Consider the following 26,028-nt stretch of genomic DNA (forward strand, 5'->3'; position numbering starts at 1 on the left):
GGCAAGTATTGGTCTGCAAGATAATTAACTAACACTTCAACAAACCTACACTGTGGGAAAAATCTATAGACAAACAGATTAGTTCAAGCTGATGGGTTGCTGTTAAAGACAATATGGTGTCCCAGGAGTTAGCCCTCTATTTCTTCATTCTAGCATTACAAGAATACAAGTTAAAAAATATACCTCAGGCAAAAATCCATTTTGGATTATTTGCTCTGACAAGTTTTAATCGTGCCACATAAATCGGAGATATGGGGCTGGAATCGTCCGGCCCGTGGCCGCAAAAACGCCATGGCTGAGACACCGACAATCGAAAAATCCATTGACCTCGGGTAGGACTCTCCGGTCACCGGGCGAACGTGGCCGGAGAATCCAACCCATGATTTTACAAGGAATATCAAGGAAGCCCTGTGGCACAGAAGTAGCACCCCTACCGCTGAACCAGAAGCTCCGGGTTTAAGTCCAATGCCAGGACTTGTTGACCACGGAAGGAAGGTTCAACGTGGTGATAGTCAGCTGGACAATCCTTCCATCACTTCTCTTACTATTCCCCAAAGGGTATATGGGTCTGAAGATACACTAGCAACAACTAAGAATATCAAGCAAAATAAACATAACATACAGACTATGGATGTACATCACGATCAGCAGAATTTTTACCCTGATATTTGTATTATTTATCTACATTTAGAAAATTTGCTCATGATGAAAGTAACTTTATTTGTTAATCTATCTCCAAATCCTCTTTTTCAGCTATTAATATTGTACCTATACAAGTTTTTTGTTGCATCTCACACAAAACACTCAGCTGACCCACAGGTCACAATGCCGTCTGCAACCACTTTGAAAAAAAGAAATGTGATTTGATCGAATCGGAGAGGTGAATTTGTTGCTTTCAAGAACTTTATTTTAAATGAATTAATATGACTAAATTCTCTTGCAACCAATCACAAAAGTGAGTTTTTGTTAGTCATATTTAATATGCCATCCTAAACTTTAATAGCTTGTGCAAGTCTTTTAACCATTTATAGATATCATTTACCACAGCATGGTAGACAATCTTTAATGCTGGATTCCCAAATTAATAATATGTATGTAATTTGGATGAATTCTGGAAATAGGAATGCCACAACTTTGTTTTTAGCTTCAATAAAAGTTGGACTATTTAAAAGAACAAGAGTTACAGACCAATGATGTGACAGTACAGAATTGTCACAATATAAACAGAAAAGCTCCTAGACTGTGCTTCATGGTTTATTGTGCTGAAACATATCAACATACAATGTCGAAACAATGCTTAAAAAAATGTCCCCTTGCCAAGCTCAGCTCTAACAGGTTACTCAATTACTTACTTTTGCAGAAGGTGTGAATTTTGGAATCTCAACCTTGGACAGTAGTTGGGAAATAGTTTCGTTGGACATGTCCTGTAATAAGTTAAACAAAGAGTTATAGTATACACCTTCCCAGAAATAGTGGCTCGTTGTCTCCGGAGTTCCTGAGGACATGCTTTATTACAACATTTATTGTACTATTACAGTAAATTCTCCTTCTGGACGGTTATGTCTGCTTTCCCCCAAAGACTGGTGCTTGCTTTCTCCTTTTTCTCTGCATTGTGGCTGTAGTTTCTCTCTATCCTGTCAACTCTGGAATTCCATCCCAAAACCTCTATACCTTGTATGTTTTTCTCTAAGTCTGAATAAAGATTGTAGACTTCCAGTTAACACAAATACTTTATTCAGTGGGTTCCTTATGTCTCCAGAGCTCAACCAGACGTAATATAGTCAAGAGGCAAAACAAGAGCAGCTAAGGTAAGCTGCCTATGCTGAGCTGTCTGTGTGCTGCTGCTCACTAGCCCTGTGCTTCTGAAAGAGGCGGATCCTCCCTTGGGTCAGACCCTTTATACCCGCCTCTGATGCAGCCCTCAAGTGATGCTGTGGCTGTTACATCTGTGCTGTAGTCCCTGGTGTATGTGCAGATGTACAGATCACTACCCCCCCCCCCACCCTTTTTATTTGACATGTTTTCTGTGCTGGTCTCAAGAAAACTGTACATAACAACAGATCAAAGGATCTGCACACTTTGAAAATAATAATGGTGATACAGAGCCAATTAACTGTGTAATGAGTCCGTTGTGAGACATGTCCGTTGTCGTCTTGTTCGTGTTTTGCATTTTCGTTATAAATCTAGTCGGTCGGGTGCCTTGCGGCTTCTACTGGAGTGTCTTAACGGTTGGAGTAGTGATGATGCTTTGATGTCGTTGAGAATGCTATCTGGCGTTGTGTGGTGAGGGACGTCCTGTTGACGAATGGACTCGTTCAGGTCCAGTGTAGGAAATACTGGTGGTTTGGGGTCGAATCTCTAATAGATCCCGGCGGTTGCGCCGAAAGAGTATTCCCGCTGCCAATTTGACAATGTAGGACTGCGGTGCCGCTTGCCTGATCACCGTGGCTGGATCAGACCATCCTCCTTCTGGATCCCTGATTCTGATGGTGTCACCTATTGTCAGTGGCTTGAGTGGGATTGCGTGTTGGTCGTAATATCCTTTTTTATAAACAATTTTATTGAGGTATTTTTGGCATATAAAACAATGACATTGTATAGTACTGTACAAAAAAAAGCAAATAACACATAGTACAAACCGCAACTCCATTCTCGCAAGGACCTGCCTAAACCATCCCCGACTCTACTCTACCCGAGCTCACCCCTCCGCGTGCTGACGATTAATTCTCCGCAAAGAAGTCAATGAATGGCTGCCACCTCCGGGCGAACCCCGATAGTGAACCTCTCAAGGCGAACTTAACTTTCTCTAGACCGAGAAAGCTCGCCATGTTCGACAGCCATACTTCGGTCTTTGGGGGCCTTGAGTCCCTCCATGCCAACAGTATTCGTCGCCGGGCTACCAGGGAAGCAAAGGCCAAGACGTCGGCCTCCTTCTCCTCCTGGACTCCCGACTCCTCCAACACCCCAAAGATTGCCACCTCAGGACTCATTACCACCCCAGTTTTCAAAACCCGGGACATGATGCCCATGAATCCCTGCCAGTAACCCCTGAGTTTAGGGCACGACCAGAACATGTGCACGTGATTAGCCGACCCACCGGCGCATCTGGCACACTTGTCCTCCAGCCCAAAGAATTTACTCATCCGGGCCACCGTCATGTGGGCCCGGCACACAACCTTAAACTGGATCAGACTGAGCCTGACGCATGTTGCGGTCGTGTTTACTCTGCTCAGAGCTTCTGGCCAAATACCGTCCTCCATCTCCCCCCCCCCCCAAGCTCCTCTTCCCACTTAAGCTTCAGGTCCTCAGTCTGTGTATCCTCTGCTCCCATTAGTTCTTTGTAAATATCTGAGACTCTACCCTCACCTACCTCTCCCCTCGATACTACCCTGCCCTGGCTCCCCTTTGGCGGGGAGGCGTGGGAACAGCCTGCACACGAAATCCCGCACCTGCAAGTATCTAAAGTCATTCCCTCCCGCCAGCCCAAACTTCTTCTCCAATGCCCTCATGCTCGGGAAGCTCCCTTGCAAGAACAGATCACCCACACTCGCAATCCCTCCTCTCCACCACAGTCGATACCCACCGTCCATGTTACCCGGGGGCAAATCGGTGATTGCCGCAGATTGGGGTCCACACCGATGCCCTCACTTCCCCTATATGCCTCCTCCACTGGCCCCAGATCCGAAGAGCCACCACCACTATAGGGCTGGTGGAGTACCGTGCCGGCGGGAGCGGCAGAAGCGCCGTAATCAGGGTTGTCAAATTGGTGCCCCTGCACGAAGCAGCCTCCATCCGCTCCCAAACTGACCCCGGACCCACCATCCATTTCCTTATCATCGCTATGTTGGCCGCCCAGTAGTAGTTGCTGAAGTTCCGCAACGCCAGACCCCCTTCCCCTCTGTTCCTTTCGAGCACCACCTTCCTCACCCGCGGGGACTTCCCCGCCCAGACAAATCCCAGGATAATTTTATTCAGCCTCTTAAAGAAGGACCTCGGGATGAAAACGGGGAGACACTGAAATATGAACAAGAATCTCAGGAGAATCGTCATCTTAACAGTCTGCACCCTCCCCGCTAGTGACAGCGGGAGCGCATCCCACCTCTAGACCTCCTCCCTCACTCATTCCACCAGTCGGGACAGGTTGAGTTTATACAACTTGCCCCAGTCCTGTGCCACCTGTATCCCCAAGTATCTGAAGCTTTCTCCTACCAGCCTGAATGGCAACCCCTTCAGCATACTCTCCTGCCCCCTCGCCTGAATTACGAACAACTCACTCTTAGCCATGTTCAATTTATATCCTGAAAACCGGCCAAATTCCCTCAGGGTTTCCATGATACCGTCCATCCCCGCCATTGGGTCCGATACGTATAATAGCAGGTCATCCGCGTATAATGAGACTTTATGTTCCACTCTCCCCCGGACCAGTCCTTTCCAGTCCCTTGAAGCTCTCAGAGCAATTGCCAGGGGCTCTATGGCCAGTGCGAACAGCAGTGGGAAGAGAGGGCAACCCTGTCTTGTCCCATGGTGCAGTCTGAAATAATCTGATGTCATCCTGTTCATCCTTACACTAGCCTCTGGGGCCTGATGTAACAGCCTAACCCAGTCAATGAACCCCTCCCCGAACCCAAACCGTCCCAGCACCGCCCACAGATAGTCCCACTCAACCCGGTCAAAAGCCTTTTCCGCATCCATCGCTCCCACTATCTCTGCCTTCCTGCTCTCCGAGGGCATCATAATCACATTAAGCAGCCTTCTTAGATTGGCCACCAGTTGCCTACCCTTTACGAACCCGGTTTGGTCCTCTGCAACTACGTCCAGTACACAATCCTCAATTCTCGTCGCCAAGATCGTGGCCAGTAATTTAGCGTCTACGTTGATCAAAGAGATCGGACTGCAAGACCCACATGCCTCCGGGTCTTTATCCCGTTTCAGAATAAGCGAAATAGTGGCCTGCAACATCGTCGGGGGCAGGACTCTCTGTCTCTTGCCTCGTTAACAACCCTGACCAGCACCGGCCCCACTATCTCGGCAAACTTTTTATAAAACTCCACCGGATACCCATCCGGCCCCGGGGCTTTACCCGACTGCATGACCTTCAGGCCCCCCAATACCTCTTTGATCCTGACCAGGGCCCCCAGTCCGTCTACCACCCCCCTGCCCACTCTTGGGAAGGTCAGCCCGTCCAGGAATCACCTCATCCCCTCCGGTCCCCTGGGGGGTTCCGAAGTGTACAGCTTACTATAAAAGTCCCTAAACACCTTGTTCAGCCCTGCCGGGTCCCCCACCAGATTTCCCTCCCCATCCGCTATCCTTCCTATCTCCCTATCCGCTTCTCTCTTCCTTAGTTGTTGCGCGAGCATTCTGCTGGCCTTCTCTCAATGCTCATATATCGCACCTTTTGCCTTTCTAAGCTGCTCTACGGCCTTGCCTGTGGTCAGCACCCCGAACTCAGCCTGCAGCCTCTGTCGTTTCCTGAGTAACTCTGGCCTCGGGGACCCCGCGTAGCTCCTGTCCGTCCGTAAAATTTCCTTAACCAGCCAGTCCGTCTCTGCCCTGTCTGTCCTGTCCCTATGGGCCCGGATTGAGATCAGCTCCCCTCTCACCACTGCCTTCAGCGCCTCCCAAAGAACCGCTGCTGAGACTTCTCCGGTATCATTTACCTGCAGGTAATTCTGCATGCATCTCCGGAGTCTCTCACACACCGCCTCATCCGCTAGCAATCCAACTTCCAACCTCCATTGTGGGCGCTGGAAGCTATCCTTACAAATCTGTAGATCTACCCAGTGCGGACCATGGTCCGATATGGCAATTGCCGAATATTCTGCCCCCACCACGCGACCCCCGAGCTGTCAGTGTTCAACTTCTTAGAGGGACAAGTAGCGTACAGCCACACGAGATTGAGCAATAACCCCCACTCGCGACAAAGATATCAATTTGGGAATACACTTTGTGTATGTGGGAGTAGTGCGAAAACTCCCTCGCCGACGGCCGGCTAAATCTCCACGGATCAGCTCCCCCCCATTTGCTCCATGAACCCTCTCAGTTCCTTTGCCATCGCGGCAACCTGCCCGTTTTTGAACACGACCGATCCAGGCTCGGGTCCAGGACTGTGTTAAAGTCCTCACCCATGATCAGTTTGCGCGAGTCCAAGTCGGGGATCTTCCCTAGCAACCTCCTGATAAAATCTACATCATCCCAATTAGGGGCATACACACTAACCAAGACTACTCTCACCCCTTCGAGCTTACCCCCAACTATAACAAATCTGCTGCCCCCATCCGCAAATGTACCCTCCGCCTCAAATTGAACCCTATTATTAATCAGGATCGCAACCCCCCTAGTCTTAGTGTCGAGCCCCGAATGAAAGATCTGACTAACCCAGCCCTTACTTAGCCTAACCTGGTCTGCCACTTTCAGGTGCATCTCCTGCAGCATGACTATGTTCGCCTTCAGAACCCGCAAATGCGCGAACACACGTGCCCTCTTCACTGGCCCGTTTAGCCCTCTAACATTCCAGGTGATCAGCCTGGTTGGGGGGCACTTCACCCCCCCTTTGCCGATCAGCCACCCCCTTTCCTTGGCCAGCCCCCCAGCCATGTGTCGCGCTACCTCTGGCCCGCCTCCTGGCAGGCTCCACCCATGACCTCCCCATTGTTGCAATGTCCAATTTCCATCCTCGTCAGCAGATCAACTCCCCCCCCCCCCCCTCCAGTAACACCCTCCTACCACCTAACCCCTGTTCTAATCTAATTATATGAACACTCCCCACCTGGCTTCCATTGACTAGCCCACCCAGCTAGCCTGGTGGCTCCCCGCTTCGGCGCCAGCGTGTCTCTCACCTATTTTTCCCTGGCTCCCCTCCCCCCGGCCCATCCATACCACTTCCCCAAACCAATCCTGCTTAAACAAATACTCTATACAAGTCAGAAACATCCCCAACAATAGTGCAATTTAGATCAAACAGATAGAGATAAGAAGTACCAGGCACTCTCAGCCCTTCCCCCCCACACACAGAAAAAGATTGCAAACAATTCCCCCGAAACCCCCATCATAACCGCACCTTTTTAACCATTTTCTTTTTTATATTTTCCCCTTACCAAAACTCCAACCAAACAAGTAACCCAAAAAGGAAACATTCAAGGAAACCATGAAAAAGTACAAGAAAAACACATCGCAACCAAAATACATCCACCTAAAAAGGTCGAAAAAATGAAAAGAATGGACCCAAGCATGCAGGCATCTCTCACAGCGTGAGAGAAACAAAATAGACTTAAAAGTTCTACCATGAGTCCAAGAGTCCTCAGCTCAGGGCCAGCCCTTGCTTCTTAACAAAGCCCATCGCCTCTTCGGGTTCCTCGAAATAGTGGGGCTGACTCTCATACGTAACCCACAGTCGCGCCGGAAAAAGCAGCCCGAATTTCACCTTGTTCTTGTACAAAATCTCCTTCACCTGCCTATAGCCTCCACTCCTCCTGGCCTCCTTAGTACTCAGGTCTTGGTAAACACGCAGGGTGCTACTGTCCCAAGTACAGCTTTGTGTGCTCTTGGCCCATTGCAGAACCCGCTCCTTGTCCAGGTACCTGTGGAACCGGACCACCATTGCTCGTGCGGGACCCCCTCGTCACGGTTGCCTCACCTGCACTCTGTGTGCCCTGTCCACCACCGGCGGGCGAGGGAACACCTCGTTCCCCAGCAGCTTCTGAAACATACCCTCCACATACACGGCAGCATCCAGCCCCTCAGCCCACTCCGGGAGGCCAACAATTCTTACATTCTGCCAGCGAGATCTGTTGTCCAGGTCCTCCAGCCTTTCCAGGAGCATTTTTTGCTGATCCCTCAACCTCCGAATCTCCACGTCCACCACCGTTTGAAAGTCCGCCTGCTCCTCCACCGTCTTCTCCAGCTTCTGGAGCTTCTCAGCCTGATCATCCAGCTTTTTTTCCCAATTGGTCCATCGACTTCTGGCGCGGCTCCATGTTATCGCGCTTCAGAGCTAAAAAGCCCTCGTGCATGGCCTGTAGCAGCTGCTCCATTGTAGGCTGCGCTGTCGGCGCCTTGTTCTGGACATCGGCCATATTGGCCTCTCTCACAGCCGCCACCGTGCCCTTGCTTGACCACTTCTTCTGCTGTTTACGGTCCCTCCGGCTTCTTAAATCCATACAACTCTATGGGTTCAGTGCCCGAGTGCTATTGCTTTCCAGTTCCGCACTCAAAAGCACAAAAAAGTCAGGGGAACAGGTCCAAAAGTCCGACCGAAACGGGAGCCGCCAAATGTGCGACCTACTCCCTCATAGCTGCCACCGGAAGTCCGTAGTATTGTTTTTGTTTGGAGCGTAGTATCCGCATCTTGTCAAGAACCGGTGCGTTGCCGGGGTCTCGGAATTGCATTGACGGTAGGGTTGCCCGGATGGTCTCTGCCGAAGAGCATTTGCGCTGGCGACAGTCCTGAGCTCAATGGGGTTGCTTGGTACGATAACAGCTAGGTTGATGTCAGATCGTGAATCGGTTGCCTTGCTGATCAGTCATTTAATGATGTGGACACCTTTTTCCCCTTTCCCATTCGATTGTGGGTAGCGATTCTGTGTTGCACCGTTGTCTGACCTGGACTTTTTCCTGTGCTTGCGGTATTGATTCTGTATGTCATCTTTGTTGTCGGACCTGGACTTTTTTCTGTGCTTGCAGTATTGATTCTGTATGTCATCTTTGTTGTCTCACCTGGACTTTTCCTGTGCTTGTGGTATTGATTCTGTATGTCATCTTTCTTGAAAGCTGGTTTGCTTGTTTGCTGTGGGACAGATATGAATTCGCGAGATTCGTTGTCATGTATTGTTATGTTTTTTAAAAATAAATTTAGAGTACCCAATTCATTTTTTCCAAATAAGGGGCAATTTAGCGTGGCCAATCCACCTAGCCTGCACATCTTTGGCTTGTGGGGGCGAAACCCACGCAAACATGGGGGGAAAGTGCAAACTCCACACAGACAGTTACCCAGAGCCGGGATGGAACCTCGGCGCCGTGAGGCAGCATGGCTACCCCACTGTGCCACCGTGCTGCCCATGCCATGTTATGTTTGTACTCTTGCCATTGTTTTGAGCTGTGCTGTTACATTGTCCTTCATGTGCAGAGTTGTGCCATGTTGTACAGGTCGTTGTTTCATTGCTGTTGTTTCTGTCTTTGTTGTTTCCGTTGTTGTTTTTGTCATGCTTGTTGTTTGTTATTGTTGTCTTTGTTGTTGGTCTTGTTGTTTTTATCATGCTTGTTGTTGCAGTTGTCGTTTTTGTTATGCTTCTTGTTGTTGTTTTTGTTGTTGTTCTTGCAGTTTTTGTTGTTGTGCTTGTTGTGGCTTTTGTGGTTCTTGTTGCGCTCAATGACTGTTCCGTGTGGCTAGTTCGAGTCATTCTCAAAGTTATTTGTGTCAGTGTCCTTTTTGGCATCTGATGTTTCATTGAGCGTTTCTTCTTGAGGATTGTGAGAATGATCTGATGTTGCATTGATCTTGGTGACATCAGTCATTTGTGGTTGATGTGATTCCTCTTTGATTCCTTGGTACTCCTCTTCTAGAGGAGTCATTTCTGGTTCACTTGAATCATCATTGATTTCTAGGTGTTCCTCGTTTGGAGTCACTTCAGGTTCACTTGAATCATCATTGATTTCGTGGTGCTCCTCATTTGAGAGTCATTGCTGGTTCATTTGAATCATCTTTGGTTTCTTGGTGCTCCTATTCTGGAGTCAAAATCTTGAAGATTTCATTTTCTGGTGGATAGTTTAGAGTAGATGAGGTTTTAATTGACCTGGTCTCACTGGACTCAAGAGTAGTTTCACTTTGATTGTTGAGTGCTTCTGTACATACGAGCTGAGATCTGTCAGTCTCGCTGTAATCGTGCACATCTTGTATGGGAATTGTGATCACATTGTCACTATTCTCACACACAGTGGGTAGACATTCAGTGTCTTCTTGTTGGTTAAATGAGCTGGGTAGACTTTCATAGTCTTCTTCTGGTGGCTCAAATAATCTGGGTAGACTGTCATAGTCTTTTAGTTGTTCACGTGAGCTTGGTAGACTTTCATAGTCTGCTGCTGGTTGCTCAGATAAGGTTGATAGACCTTCATGATCTTGTTCATGCATGGACTTCGCTATGGAGTCTTGAGTTGCTTCCATTTCAGAGTCTGTCAATGAGTTCTCTGTGGAGGCTTGTATCGCTCTCTCTGTGGTGTCTTTCATCGCTCTGTGTGTGGAGTCGTGCAGTGGTCTCGCTGTGGAGTCTTTCATCGCTGTGTGTGTGGAGTCGATCTGTGCTCTCGCAACGGAGTCGTTCAGTGCTCTCTCAATGGAGTTGTTTTCTCCTTGGCTGATTGACAGGTTACTGTCATCCAATGTTTCAACGATCTGCCATTGCATTGTGGTATTGGTTTCATCTACCATGAATAGATTCGTATTGAGCTTTTCAACCCTGTTGTTGATGCTATGATCATCATGTCCGAAGAACTCAGCCATATCCGAGTAGTATTCTTCAATGTACAAATCATCTCTTTTTGTTTCGCATTCGTTATTGTGCTTTTCATGTTCAATGAACAAATCATCTTCTTTGGTTTCGGATTTTTCATTTTACTCTTCACTTTGGGTGGTGCAAACTGCTTGTTCCAGGGTGCTGCGGAGGTAATTTTTAATTGCTGGTAGAAGCTCAGGCTTTGTTCTATCTTTCGAAGTTAAAAAAAATTGTGTTTTGTAGCTTTAAAACTCTTTTTTTCAATTTTTGGGCATTTCCCCTTTAAGTGGGCGTGGTCCAGGTCCTCTGACGTCATGATGCTCGTGACGTCATGCGTAGGGCTCGATTGCGCATGCGCAATTAGAGTTTTCTTTACTGTGCGCTCTTTTCGCAACTGCGCATGCGCGGCTTCTCGCGCATGCGCAGAACACTTTCGCCGTTTTGCGTCTTTTAGGGCAATGCGCGTGTGCGGACTGGCCAGACTGCACCTGCGCAAGATGGCTGCCGCTCAGAACTTCCGTCTTCTTCTGTTTAAACCCTGCCTCTGCCTCGTGGTGAGTATTCGCGCCATTTTTACCGATTTTGTTTTCTAGATAATGACTCTGTTTGTAGAGACTCAAAGTATTGATTTTGTTTTTGTTCATAAGCAAGGCAATTTTGTATCGCGATTTCTAGAGTTAGATGCTTATTTTGTGAAAGTTCTTCCCTCAAATTTGTATCAGATAATCCAGAAATTGGTTGATCCATTATCATAGTGTCTCTGAAATCAGCATAATCACAGCCTTGTGGTATTGACTTGAGATTTGTAATAAAATCAGTGATGGGCTCTCCGTTTCTCTGGCATCTATGATAAAAGTTAAATCTTTCCAGCATCTCACCAGACTGACTTTTACAGTGTTGATCAAATTTTTTGAGTATTACTTCTAATTTGGTGTTGTCTTCACTTTCTAAGTAATCAAAGCAATTATAGATTTTTCCAGCTTCATGCCCTCCTGTTGAGAGTAGTAGTGCTATATTTGTTGTTTCAGAGGCCGTGCTTAACTCATTAGCTGCAATACATATTTGGAACATCTGTTCAAACATTTTCCAGTTATAACTTAAATTACCGTTTTTTTCCAGCTGCCATGGAGCTCCAACGATTTCCATCGAATCAGTTAGTCGTTGAGGATCTATTTGCTGCAAAGTCTTCCTTGGTTGAATGTCCGGTTCAAGTTTTTCTTCTCTTGCTGGTGTCTAGCTTGTTTTTCTGAAATCACTCCTGGTACCATATGTTATTCTCTAAGTCTGAATAAAGATTGTAGACTTCCAGAGAACACAAATACTTTATTCAATGGGTTTGTTCGGTCTCCAGAGCTCAACCAGACGTAATACAGTCAAGAGGCAAAACAAGAGAAGCTAAGGGAAGCTGCCAATGCTGAGCTGTCTCTGTGTGCTGCTGATCACTAGCCCTGCGCTTCTAAAAGAGGCAGATCCTCCCTTGGGTCGGACCCTTTATACCCGCCTCTGATGCTGCCCTCAAGTGATGCTGTGGCTGTTACATCTGTGCTGTAGTCCCTGGTGTATGTGCAGATGTACAGATCACTACACCTTGTTTGTTTCCTTTAAGACTCTCCTTAATACCTAACTCCTTTGATCAAGCTTTTAGTCAAGTGTTCTATTGTCCAGTGGCTCAGAGTCAATGTTTTGTCTGATTATAGTCTTGTGAGTGCCTTGGGATGTTCATTATGTTAAATATGCCATATAAATGCAAATTGTTGAAAACCTTTTATCTAATAACCAAGACCTACCTGTTTCATATAAGGAATCTTGTAAATTGCTGCAAAAAGTCTTGCAGCACTTAATACAAAATTGTAGTGCCTAAAATAATAAAACATTAGAGAATTATAATTGAAGGATTACATAGTACCTCATGACAAAACAGGATGCAATATCTCATGATAACAATATAGCTCAATTTGAAAAAAACATTAAAAATATACAATTTGACTAAATACCGCTGTTAACTACTTAGGAGAAAATTACATTAACCTACTTAATGTCTGTTTACTGGACTTGTATTATTTAATTGAAATATGAGTGCTAATTAAAATGGGTTTTGATTTGAATTTACTTAGTTGGCTTATTTAAATACAAATGAAATAAGTTAATATAAAAGAGTTTTAAGTAACTGATATCAATTCTTCTTTGTGCAAAAAAAAATTAAACACAGTCTCTTATTGATTGCAAACATTATTTATGGGTGTCAGGTTGGTCTGAAAATAATTGTTAATCAGACACAAGTTCACCCCCTGCAGGAAAAGATGAATGAATGCAGTACTTGCATACCAACTGCTAGGGCTGGTTTAGCACAGGGCTAAATCACAGGTTTTGAAAGCAGACCGTGGCAGGACAGCAGCACTGTTCAATTCCCGTACCAGCCTCCCCGAACAGGCGCCGGAATGTGGCGACTAGGGGCTTTTCACAGTAACTTTATTTGAAGCCTACTTGTGACAATAAGCGATTTTCATTTCATTTTTCATTTATTTTCTGTAACCTAGCAAAAGAAAGGTTCTCTGTTACAACGTCAAGATCACCCTATTATTTAACAAGGTATTGGACAATAAAAGTTGCATTCCATATTGAAAGAGTTCTAAACCCTGCTTATGCTGAACTCCAATCCAAGGCCAAATAGTGACAGAAGTCCAAAAGAGAAAGTAAAATATAAATTTTGATGGTTACTTACAATTCATCACTTATGTCAAACTGCATTGGACAGGGCGGCCTCTTTGGTGACTGCCAAAATAAACCTGTAAGCAGACAGAGTCTTAATAATTGCTGTGTTTTAAAATAAAACATGGCAACAGTTTGATCAGTTTATCAGCAAGGACAAAAGCAGCATGTACAGGGAAACAGTTCTCCTCACACCCAATCTAGTTGGTCTTCCCTTCGTCATTGCAAGATAAGAACGTCCTACCTCACAGTATTGTGGGAACATCTTAACTGCCACAACTGCAGGAGTTTGAGAAGACACACTGCTTTCTCAACTTGGAAAAGGCAATAAATTCTGGTCTAAAAATGAGAGTTCCTTTACAAGAAACATCAATCCTATTTGCACATTTGCATTCTTCGAACAATATCAATTCCAGTTCAGGAATGGGTTAACAGGCATGTTCAACGCCCAGTGTGAAAGTGAGCTAATTAAACCAGAAGGGTGCCAAGCATAGTTTGTACAGAAATAGCTGACCTCAGCCAGGTAACAATCAACTAGATTTTTCGGTCAAGATAATAGAAAGGCTTTTGAAACTCCCCATTATTGGTGTGTAAATGGTACAGCAACTTGAAGAGCAGATGCATCGTTAAACCAACATCTAAAAACTGCTGTCCACTCCATTGGTAGCCATGTGATAATTGCATCTTGATGTCTGCTTCATAATTGACTTGCATTGAATGTTATGAAGTTGCTGTATTTGCATGATAAATATGAATTAAACTCACCACAGAATGTTAAGTCTGATCAATGCAAGCTTTAAATGCTGTGATAAGTGTTAATTACTGCCAATCAATCCCTCAAACTTTTACAACGGTGGAGTCTCACTCCTTTAGGTAGAAATTGATGCTGGAAATATTACAAATGATAAAGTTTTAAATGTTTTAAAGAAAATTATTTTATTTTCCCGCTGCCTTTTTTCTCTCTTTACACCGACCAATCTTTCCCTGTGCCTGATTAGACATTGGCAGGAATTCTCTGGCTGTTGTGATTCAGTTTTCCCACCAGCAGCGCATCCTCGCCCATGGTTTTCCCGGCAGTGTGCGGTGGTTTCACTGGAAAATCCCATTGACAAGCAACGGGAAAATAGAATCCCGCTGGCAGTGAATGGCACGATGCCGAGAAATCCACGGCTGGGGAAAGAGAGAACTCATCCCATTGAATTCAGACACTCTAATTTATACATCCTTTTTAATCCTTTAATCTGATTTGTTAAGAGATCTTGTTGCTTGCTTACCCTGTTCACACAGGCACCAGATATCAATTTCACCTCATCAAGGGATTATTAATTTGCACTTTGGACAACGTGTTGTAGCCATCTGGGATGGCCACTTTCAGCATATAAAATGGACACTTGCAGAGCATACAGGGAAAATGGACAATGCAAAGCAACAAGCAGGCACAGAGCCTGAATGTGTATTTAGAAGACAGACTGCAGACAGAACCGAAACTCTTGGCCGATTTGCACATTGATGGCCCATCTCCGATGAACAAAGACTAGTGCTCAGGTAGCCGATACCGTCCCAGGCATTCCGGCGCCACTACCCCAGCAAGAAGACACAAACAAAGCAAAGCCAACGGCCACTAAGGACACGCCCCACCATCAAGGCACCTGCCCCTTTATTGGCTCAGATCGATGGCGGTGATCGAGAAGCTGCCCAGTTGATTGGGACCAAGTTTAATGCCCGCCTAAAAGCACGCGAAGCCCCCCCCGAGTATAAGAAGGAACCCCGCCATGTGTTCCCTCTCTTGGAATCGTCTCTCAACTGGAGAGACCCTTCCACCTGCACCACCAGAAGCAAGTAAGTTCAAGTTCAACAATCGCTACCAGACGGACGACCATAGCTATACTCCTGCTACTTCTTCGAACCCAACAGCCTCAGATCCGAACAACGGCCACTGTTCCTCTGACCTCCGTGGGCACCCGAAGTTAAGTATAGGTGTTAGTGATAGACATAGTTTAGCCTGTAGTGTTATTGTGCATGAGTAAATCATACTGTGTATAAATAAAGTATCATTGACTTTGAACTAACTAACTGGTGTATTGGCTCTTTGATCTGTATTCTGGTTGAACCTTGTGGCGGTATCAAGAGATACCTGGCGACTCTGAAAGCATATTCGTAATTAAGATTAAGAAAGGCGACCTTATTAACCGCCATATTTATAGCCACAAAAGAGAGCAACAGTGTGACACAGTCCTTTTAAAATCTAAACATACAGAAAGAGATATGGGGCAGGATTCTCCAAAATGGAGGCAGTGTGTTCGCGCCGGTGAGGTTCACGACGGCGCGAAACGGCCCCTATCCCGACCGATTCAGGGCCCGATAATGGGCGAGGAGTGGCGCCGCATCATTTATGCGCGCCAGGCCTTGGCACCGCGTAAAGGCGGCGCCGCATACATGACGCGGCCGGCGCCGCATAACTGGCGTCACCCACGCATGCGCGGGTTGGCCAGCGCCAACCCGCGCATGCGTGGTTGCCGTCCTCTCCGAGTCCGCCCCGCAAGAAGATGTCTGACGGATCTTGCGGGGCTGCGGAAGGAGGTCCTCCTTCAGAGAGGCAGGCCCGACGATCGGTGGGCACCGATCGCGGGCCACACCCCATTTGAGGCCCCCCCCCGGTGCAGGAACCCCCCTCGCCCCCCCCCGCAGGCCACCCCCCAGCATTCCCGCGCTGTTCCCGCCGGCAGCGACCAGGTGTGGACGGCGCCGGGGGGAACCCGCCGTTTTGGGCAGGCCGCTCGGCCCATCCGGGCCAGAGAATTGCGGGGGTACCGGTGAATCACCATTTTGGCTGTCTCGGGCGATTCACTGTACCGCTCCGTGAAAAACGTGATTGTGCCGGTCTAGCCGTTTCCGTGAATCGCAGGTTGACATCGGACCGGCGTCACGGGAAAATTTGGCGACCCAGGCAATTCTCCCAACCGGCGCAGGAGCGGACAATCGCGCCCATGAAGTGGCATGGCAGCACAGTGGTTAGCACTGCTGCCTCACAGCACCAGCGATCCGGGCTTGATTCCAGCCTTGGGTGACTGCGTGGAGTTTGCACTTTCTCCCAGTGTCTGCGTGGACTTCTTCCGGATGCTCCGGTTTCCTCCCACATTCCAGAGATGTGGTTAGGTGGGGGTACGAGGGGGGGAGTGAGCCTAGGTAGGGTGCTCTTTCGGAGGATTGGCCCAGACCCGATGGGCCGAATGGCATCCTTCTGTGGTGTATAGAATCCTACAGTGTTCGAGATGTTCTAAGTCCCGAAAGATGTGCTGTTCGGTGATTTCCCTCTGTGTACCCGAACACGCGCCTGAGTGTGGCAACTAGGGGATTTTCACAGTAACTTCATTGCAGTGTAATGTAAGCCTACTTGTGACAATAATAAAGATAATTATTATTAATCTGGGAAAATGTTCTTGGTAAAGGCAAAGAGCCATCTATTGGCTGTAGCAGTCAGTGAGGACAGAAACGGATATAATGGCCACATCTTTTCTGCAGAGATCATTAGTAGTCAAGAGTAGTGGGAATCCTGACTGAGCTTTTAAATTTTATGATATTATTGTATCAGATCCAGTGATCAAATAACTTCAACCAAACCAACAAACGAACAGAAGATCCCCTTGGTTTTGCATCATCAAATGTCACAAATGCAGCAGTTATTGACTTAACAAGTGTCTAACATGAAAAAAAGACTAATGCAATCAAACATACAAACTTTACCACAATACTTACTTCCATCCTTCAGTTTAGTATCTAGTGGGAATGAGTGCAGAAGTTGAACAGCCTGGAGGAAGATAAAGAATTAGTCACTGTTTCTGCTTTGCAGACTGAGGCTCACATTCTCATTTTTTCGTGCATTGCCAGAATTAACATATGCCAATCGACTAGAAAACAAGAGAGGTTTGGGATGCGGGAGGGAGGCACTGCAGGGACAGAATTACAGCGAAGGGGGTTGGCAGCAATGGCAGTCACGCCTGACCGAGATGGGGGGGCTGAAAGAGGAGAGTTGGGCGGTGTGGGGGTAACTGAGCGGGGCAGGGAGAAGGGTGGGAGCCGGGCGGGGCAGGGAGAGTGGGAGCCGGGCGGGGCAGGGAGAGAGGGAGCCAGGCAGGGCAGGGAGAGAGGGAGCCGGGCGGGGCAGGGAGAGTGGGAGCGAGAGCCGGGCGGGGCAGGGAGAGTGGGAGCGAGAGCCGGGCGGGGCAGGGAGAGTGGGAGCGAGAGCCAGGCGGGGCAGGGAGAGTGGGAGCGAGAGCCGGGCGGGGCAGGGAGAGTGGGAGCGAGAGCCGGACGGGGCAGGGAGAGTGGGAGCGAGAGCCGGACGGGGCAGGGAGAGTGGGAGCGAGAGCCGGGCGGGGCAGGGAGTGTGGGAGCGAGAGCCGGGCGGGGCAGGGAGAGTGGGAGCGAGAGCCGGGCGGGGCAGGGAGAGTGGGAGCGAGAGCCGGGCGGGGCAGGGAGAGTGGGAGCGAGAGCCGGGCGGGGCAGGGAGAGTGGGAGCGAGAGCCGGGCGGGGCAGGCAGAGTGGGAGCGAGAGCCGGGCGGGGCAGGGAGAGTGGGAGCGAGAGCCGGGCGGGGCAGGGAGAGTGGGAGCGAGAGCCGGGCGGGGCAGGGAGAGTGGGAGCGAGAGCCGGGCGGGGCAGGGAGAGTGGGAGCGAGAGCCGGGCGGGGCAGGGAGAGTGGGAGCGAGAGCCGGGCGGGGCAGGGAGAGTGGGAGCGAGAGCCGGGCGGGGCAGGGAGAGTGGGAGCGAGAGCCGGGCGGGGCAGGGAGAGTGGGAGCGAGAGCCGGGCGGGGCAGGGAGAGTGGGAGCGAGAGCCGGGCGGGGCAGGGAGAGTGGGAGCGAGAGCCGGGCGGGGCAGGGAGAGTGGGAGCGAGAGCCGGGCGGGGCAGGGAGAGTGGGAGCGAGAGCCGGGCGGGGCAGGGAGAGTGGGAGCGAGAGCCGGGCGGGGCAGGGAGAGTGGGAGCGAGAGCCGGGCGGGGCAGGGAGAGTGGGAGCGAGAGCCGGGCGGGGCAGGGAGAGTGGGAGCGAGAGCCGGGCGGGGCAGGGAGAGTGGGAGCGAGAGCCGGGCGGGGCAGGGAGAGTGGGAGCGAGAGCCGGGCGGGGCAGGGAGAGTGGGAGCGAGAGCCGGGCGGGGCAGGGAGAGTGGGAGCGAGAGCCGGGCGGGGCAGGGAGAGTGGGAGCGAGAGCCGGGCGGGGCAGGGAGAGTGGGAGCGAGAGCCGGGCGGGGCAGGGAGAGTGGGAGCGAGAGCCGGGCGGGGCAGGGAGAGTGGGAGCGAGAGCCGGGCGGGGCAGGGAGAGTGGGAGCGAGAGCCGGGCGGGGCAGGGAGAGTGGGAGCGAGTGCCGGGCGGGGCAGGGAGAGTGGGAGCGAGTGCCGGGCGGGGCAGGGAGAGTGGGAGCGAGTGCCGGGCGGGGCAGGGAGAGTGGGAGCGAGTGCCGGGCGGGGCAGGGAGAGTGGGAGCGAGTGCCGGGCGGGGCAGGGAGAGTGGAAGCGAGAGCCGGGCGGGGCAGGGAGAGTGGGAGCGAGAGCCGGGCGGGGCAGGGTGAGAGGGAGCCGGGCGGGGCAGGGAAAGAGGGAGCCGGGCAGGGAGAGAGGGAGCCGGGCAGGGCAGGGAGAGAGGGAGCCGGGCGGAGCAGGGAGAGGGGGAGCCGGGCGGGGCAGCGAGAGAGGGAGCCGGGCGGGGCAGCGAGAGAGGGAGCCGTGCTGGGCAGGGAGAGAGGGAGCCGGGCGGGGCAGGGAGGGAGCCGGGCTGGGAAGGGAGAGAGGGAGCCGGGCGGGGCAGGGAAGAGAGGGAGCCGGGCGAGGCAGGGAGAGAGGGAGCCGGGCGGGGCAGGGAGAGGGGGAGCCGGGCGGGGCAGGGAGAGGGGGAGCCGGGCGGGGCAGGGAGAGGGGGAGCCGGGCGGGGCAGGGAGAGGGGGAGCCGGGCGGGGCAGGGAGAGGGGGAGCCGGGCGGGGCAGGGAGAGGGGGAGCCGGGCGGGGCAGGGAGAGGGGGAGCCGGGCGGGGCAGGGAGAGTGGGAGCGAGAGCCGGGCGGGGCAGGGAGAGTGGGAGCGAGAGCCGGGCGGGGCAGGGAGAGTGGGAGCGAGAGCCGGGCGGGGCAGGGAGAGTGGGAGCGAGTGCCGGGCGGGGCAGGGAGAGTGGGAGCGAGTGCCGGGCGGGGCAGGGAGAGTGGGAGCCAGTGCCGGGCGGGGCAGGGAGAGTGGGAGCGAGTGCCGGGCGGGGCAGGGAGAGTGGGAGCGAGTGCCGGGCGGGGCAGGGAGAGTGGGAGCGAGAGCCGGGCGGGGCAGGAAGAGTGGGAGCGAGAGCCGGGCAGGGCAGGGAGAGTGGGAGCGAGAGCCGGGCGGGGCAGGGAGAGAGGGAGCCGGGCGGGGCAGGGAAAGAGGGAGCCGGGCAGGGAGAGAGGGAGCCGGGCAGGGCAGGGAGAGAGGGAGCCGGGCGGGGCAGGGAGAGGGGGAGCCGGGCGGGGCAGCGAGAGAGGGAGCCGGGCGGGGCAGCGAGAGAGGGAGCCGTGCTGGGCAGGGAGAGAGGGAGCCGGGCGGGGCAGGGAGGGAGCCGGGCGGGGCAGGGAGGGAGCCGGGCTGGGAAGGGAGAGAGGGAGCCGGGCGGGGCAGGGAGAGAGGGAGCCGGGCGAGGCAGGGAGAGAGGGAGCCGGGCGGGGCAGGGAGAGGGGGAGCCGGGCGGGGCAGGGAGAGGGGGAGCCGGGCGGGGCAGGGAGAGGGGGAGCCGGGCGGGGCAGGGAGAGGGGGAGCCGGGCGGGGCAGGGAGAGGGGGAGCCGGGCGGGGCAGGGAGGGGGGGAGCCGGGCGGGGCAGGGAGAGTGGGAGCGAGAGCCGGGTGGGGCAGGGAGAGTGGGAGCGAGAGCCGGGCGGGGCAGGGAGAGTGGGAGCGAGAGCCGGGCGGGGCAGGGAGAGTGGGAGCGAGTGCCGGGTGGGGCAGGGAGAGTGGGAGCGAGTGCCGGGCGGGGCAGGGAGAGTGGGAGCGAGTGCCGGGTGGGGCAGGGAGAGTGGGAGCGAGTGCCGGGCGGGGCAGGGAGAGTGGGAGCGAGAGCCGGGCGGGGCAGGGAGAGTGGGAGCGAGAGCCGGGCGGGGCAGGGAGAGGGAGCCGGGCGGGGCAGGGAAAGAGGGAGCCGGGCAGGGAGAGAGGGAGCCGGGCAGGGCAGGGAGAGGGGGAGCCGGGCGGGGCAGGGAGAGGGGGAGCCGGGCGGGGCAGGGAGAGGGGGAGCCGGGCGGGGCAGCGAGAGAGGGAGCCGTGCTGGGCAGGGAGAGAGGGAGCCGGGCGGGGCAGGGAGGGAGTCGGGCTGGGAAGGGAGAGAGGGAGCCGTGCGGGGCAGGGAGAGAGGGAGCCGGGCGAGGCAGGGAGAGAGGGAGCCGGGCGGGGCAGGGAGGGAGCCGGGCTGGGAAGGGAGAGAGGGAGCTGTGCGGGGCAGGGAGAGAGGGAGCCGGGCGAGGCAGGGAGAGAGGGAGCCGGGCGGGGCAGGGAGAGGGGGAGCCGGGCGGGGCAGGGAGAGGGGGAGCCGGGCGGGGCAGGGAGAGGGGGAGCCGGGCGGGGCAGGGAGAGGGGGAGCCGGGCGGGGCAGGGAGAGGGGGAGCCGGGCGGGGCAGGGAGAGGGGGAGCCGGGCGGGGCAGGGAGAGGGGGAGCCGGGCGGGGCAGGGAGAGGGGGAGCCGGGCGGGGCAGGGAGAGGGGGAGCCGGGCGGGGCAGGGAGAGGGAGCCGGGCGGGGCAGGGAGAGGGGGAGCCGGGCGGGGCAGGGAGAGGGGGAGCCGGGCGGGGCAGGGAGAGGGGGAGCCGGGCGGGGCAGGGAGAGGGGGAGCCGGGCGGGGCAGGGAGAGGGGGAGCCGGGCGGGGCAGGGAGAGGGGGAGCCGGGCGGGGCAGGGAGCCGGGCGGGGCAGGGAGAGGGGGAGCCGGGCGGGGCAGGGAGGGGGGGAGCCGGGCGGGGCAGGGAGAGGGGGAGCCGGGCGGGGCAGGGAGAGGGGGAGCCGGGCGGGGCAGGGAGAGGGGGAGCCGGGCGGGGCAGGGAGAGGGGGAGCCGGACGGGGCAGGGAGAGGGGGAGCCGGGCGGGGCAGGGAGAGGGGGAGCCGGGCGGGGCAGGGAGAGGGGGAGCCGGGCGGGGCAGGGAGAGGGGGAGCCGGGCGGGGCAGGGAAAGAGGGAGCCGGGCAGGGAGAGAGGGAGCCGGGCAGGGCAGGGAGAGGGGGAGCCGGGCGGAGCAGGGAGTGAGTGAGGGAGCCGGGCGGGGCAGGGGGCGAGTGAGGGAGCCGGGCGGGGCAGGGAAAGAGAGTGTTGGGCGGGGCAGGGAGACATGGAGTCGGGCAGGGCAGGGAGAGTGCATGGGAGCTGGGCGGAGCAGGGAGCGAGCGAGGGAGCCGGGCGGGGCAGGGAGAGAGCGAGGGAGATGGGCGGGGCAGTGAGAGAGGGAGCCGGGCGGGGAGTGAGAACGGGAGACGGGGAGCTGGGTGGGGCTGGGAGAGGGGGAGCCGGGCGGGGCTGGGAGGGAGCGAGCGAGGGAGCCAGGCGGAGCAGGGAGCGAGCGGAGCTGGGCGGGGCAGGGAGTGAGAGAGTCGGGCGGAGCAGGGAGCGAGCAAGGGGGCTTGTTGGGGCAGGGAGCGAGCGAGGGAGTTGGGCGGGGCATGGAGCCGGGCGGTACAGGGAGCGAGCGAGCGGGGCGGGGCAGGGAGCGAGCGAAGGAGCGAGCAAGGTCGCCGTGCGGGGCAGGGACCGAGCGAGGGAGCTGGGCGGGGCAGGGAGCGAGCGAGGGTGCCGGGCGGGGCAGGGAGCGAGCGAGGGAGCCGGGTGCGGCAGGGAGCGAGGGAGCCGGGTGGGGCAGAAAAGCTGGCGGGGCAGGGGAAGCCAGGTTTGTCAGAGGGGGCAGCCAGGTGGGAACCGGGCGGGGAGCAGGCAGCAGGCCAGGGCATGGGGGGACTGGCTGCTGCAGCAGAGAGTGATAGGCTGTAAGCAATACTCAATGATTTAGAAACTCTTGACAGTGTGGCTGGGGAAAAACGAACAGCCAATTAGTAATATAATTACTTAACAAATCTCTTGTTAAATACAGGCAGTCTTTGTACTGAAATAAAAGTACAACAATGCATTGAGTAGAAACACAATTTTAATTCGGCAAGTTATTTTTCCTTTGTAGTGATTATCATAAAATATAAATCAAGATTGTTAAAATGATCAGAAAAGCACTGATCTATATACCTGATGCACCAATTATGAAATATTACTAGATACCCTACCTTGTGATGGAAATATTTTTCAAATTTTACTCGTGCCAACGACACACACTCTTGCCAATCATTCGGCCACCTATTAAGTAATTTAATTGCTTGAAATGAACCTTCTAAACTTTCTCCAGTTTGCATTCGCTGCAAAAAAAAAAGACAATAAAGAATGAAGTAACCTGCCCTCCGATTAAATCCGTAGGTTAGGAAATAAACACGAACAGAAAAAAACAAAGAATTTTTCCATTTTAATACATATTCTATTAAACTCAACCAATTTTTTGTTGATCATTACAGCATCAATAAGAATTCAAAACATTTGGCATTGGAGGGTATTGTGTGCATCTAATGGGCCAGTTGCGTGGTTGTAAAATGGTAAAGTTTGCAGTATAATTGAGGACTGAATTCACTGAGCTGACAGGTATGGAGTATGAGATAATTTCAAACAAATGGTCTTGATGGACTGGCCCATATTCAGTACAAAATGCTCGTCAGAAAATGAATTTTGTTGAGTTTTAGCAGTGAATAATTTTTTTTAAACTGCCATTTGTACTTGGTGAGGGTTTTATGCACGCTTAGCTCAGTTGGTAGTGGTCCTGTCGATAAGTTACAAGTCTGGAGGTTAAAGCTGCACTAAGGAGCTAAGTTGATAGTTCAGTGCAATATTGTGGGTGTGTAACGGGCAAATTAATTTCAATACAGCCAAGTGTATGATGGTACATTGTGGTCGGAAAAATAAAGAAACCATACGTTGCTTGGATAATAAGAATCTGAAGGGGTAGAGGAGCAAAGGGATCGAGCGGTACAGATACACATATCACTAAAAAAGGTACTAAGGTTAACAATGGCAGGTGGTCTTGTCAACCAATGTAGAGGACGACCCTCGATTCAATTCAAATATTCAATCCCTCGGACATCCATCCCCATTGGGATGGGTTGTGAGCTCTTCACTTCTTCCTTTTTGGGATCTTCCCATCCAGTTATAATATCAACTGGGATCATAACGCTGCCACCCCACCAACCTCCACATTCAACCGATCATTCACCTTCAGAGTGATGCCACCACTAAATACACCTTCCCCTCTCGTTCAGCATTTCAAAGGGACTATTCCCTCTGCAACACCCTGGTTCGCTTCTCAATCACATCTTCCCCGCACCCACCCTCCCAATTTCTCAAGGCAGCTTCCCTGCAATTGCTTGAGAAACAACACCTCCCTGTTGGAAGGGAGTTGGAAGGCTCCCAACTTCCTAGTTGGGAGCCTTCATCTAGGGTACCCTATACTTCATCCCACCATCTAGGGTACCCTATACCCCGTCCAGGTGTAACAGTGATTTACCTGTACTTCTTTTCATTCAATATAATATGTTGCTACTCAGGGGAACCAAACAGATTGTCTGATCCACATCTGTCCAGTCCGCAGGTGCAATCCCAAGGCTTCTGACTGCCTGTCATTTAATTCCCCAACCTACTCCCATTCTGACCTTGGCCTCCTACATTGTTCCAATGAAGTGCAATGTGAACTTAAGAAACAACTTAGGCATTTTACAGCTTTCCAGATTCAAAAAGAAGTTCAATAGTTTCAGATCACGCTCTCTGCTCCCATTTTTTACCAATGGCAGCTGCTGATGATTCTGATATATCCACTTACGCCTAGGCTCGATCCATCTTTTATTTCTTAACTTGTCCCATTAACAATTCATTTTGCCTTGTACCATCATCCCTTGTATTTTAATCTTTGTCTTCCACCCTATCACAGACTTTGTTTGTATTTCCACCCCCATTTCTCCTTCCAGTATTTTCAGGTTTTATATCAGATTTCCAGCATCTGCTTTTATATTAGGTCCTTTTCGGTGTTGTACACTCAATGTAACTTGATAATCAGCAATTCATTATTGGAAGTGGGTGTCGGTCTCAAATCAATAATTAATTAGCCACAGTCCACAAGGAACAATAGGATTCTCCCTCCATTAGAGAGAGCCACATTATTACATTTCATTAACTACATTACTGAAAAACAAAAAGGATTGCACATTTGTACAAGATCGTTTTTTATCAACACCGTCAGGGTTTAATAATGCACATTTAACTTGCTAACGAGTGGAGTGCCCAGAAATATTGATCTACTACTAAGCGAGCTACCAAACAGAAATTTAATTAGTGAGCAGACTAATCGTGCTCCTGAGACTTTATCAGACCAGCAGCTAAGTAATTATGTGAGTTGAGTAGACGGTGGTTCAATGCTTATTTCCCCAAGAGATTACAGCCCTTCCCTCAGTGATAACTGTTGCATAGAGAATTAATGCTACTTTTCCCACTCAATCCTTGATGCATTTATTAAGTTCACATCCGTGTGACTTCCCTATTTGTTTGTAGGTTATAGCACCAAAGAGCATATTTATATATTGTTTTTTTAATGTGTTAATGGCTTCTGCTTCTCCCACCATTTCATTCAGCAAATTCCACACCTCCACCACCCTCTGGATTTAAAAAATCTTTCTGAATTCCCCTCTTATTCTTCAGGGCATCATGGTGGTTAGCACAGCTGGTTCAAAGTTCCAGGGTTCCAGGTTCGATTCCGGCTTGGGCCACTGTCTGTGCGGAGTCTGCACGTTCTCCCTGTGTCTGCGTGTGTTTCCTCCGGGTGCTCCGGTTTCCTCCCACAATTCAAAGATGTGCAGGTTAGGTGGATTGGCCATGCTAAATTGCCTTTAGTGTCTAAAATGGGGAAGTGGGGTTACTCGGTTACGGGGATAGGGTGGAGGCATCAGCTTGTGTAGGGTGCTCTTTCGAAGGACCCGTGCAGACTCGATGGGCCAAATGGCCTCCTTCTGCACTGTAAATTCTATGAACCAATTACTTTAAATCTATGCCACCTGATTATTGGCCTCTGTTAATCGAATCAGGTCCTTCGGATCTACTTTATCTATTGCCGTTGGCAGCCTTCCAACTGCATATGGTGGACATGCAGCAAATCAAGAATGTTGGGGATGGGTCAGCCTCATTTGATGCATTTTTGGGATGACTAATCCATAAGGGGTAGGTTCTGCCACAAGTGTCATATATGGAATGGTCATTGGGTATTGTTTTTGGTGTTGCCAAGCTGCTGTAACCACTGATCACCATGGTGACAGACGCTAGATGATGTTGCTATTTCCTCTGGTGTCGGCTAGCATATCCCAGGTCCGAGAATCAATCTTTAGGGCCTTCACGTCATACAAGTATCCTAGAAGCAGAGTTCTGGGGTGTCCTACTGGTCATTTGGCTTTGGCTACCTTGCTGTACAGAAAATCCTTAGGTATGTGATCATGTTCCATCCTGTGTACCACAGCCAATTTTATTTTTAATTTGTTCATGGAATATGGGTATTGCTGGCTGGACCAGCATTTATTGCCCATCCCTAATTGCCCTTGAATTGAGGACAGGTGCAGACTTAATGGGCCAAATGGCCTCCTTCTAACTGTAAATGCTATGATTCTATGACACCTACTCGTTTACTTATTGGGCTGAATCCATATTGGCTATAATAGGATATCAGAATACATTTTCAGAATTCAACACCCGTTGTATCTTTTACTAAGAATTTACTCTAGC

The 26,028-nt window shown here is 51.9% G+C and overlaps 1 protein-coding gene across 3 annotated transcripts in view; it reads right to left on the reverse strand.

Annotated features, from left to right (window-relative positions):
* The window catches only part of uba6 (ubiquitin like modifier activating enzyme 6), a 294,389-nt gene that overhangs the window by 45,955 nt on the left and 222,406 nt on the right, over nucleotides 1-26,028 (reverse strand). For all 3 annotated transcript variants that reach the window (XM_072517066.1, XM_072517065.1, XM_072517064.1), the window contains 5 exons: nucleotides 22,452-22,580; nucleotides 16,953-17,004; nucleotides 13,210-13,273; nucleotides 12,275-12,344; nucleotides 1,353-1,424 (listed from right to left, as the gene is read on the reverse strand). In XM_072517066.1, coding sequence (XP_072373167.1) covers nucleotides 1,353-1,424; nucleotides 12,275-12,344; nucleotides 13,210-13,273; nucleotides 16,953-17,004; nucleotides 22,452-22,580 — 387 coding nt within the window. The remainder of the gene's footprint in view (nucleotides 1-1,352; nucleotides 1,425-12,274; nucleotides 12,345-13,209; nucleotides 13,274-16,952; nucleotides 17,005-22,451; nucleotides 22,581-26,028) is intronic.

The sequence above is a fragment of the Scyliorhinus torazame genome, chromosome 9 (assembly GCF_047496885.1).
Source record: "Scyliorhinus torazame isolate Kashiwa2021f chromosome 9, sScyTor2.1, whole genome shotgun sequence".
NCBI lineage: Eukaryota > Metazoa > Chordata > Chondrichthyes > Carcharhiniformes > Scyliorhinidae > Scyliorhinus > Scyliorhinus torazame.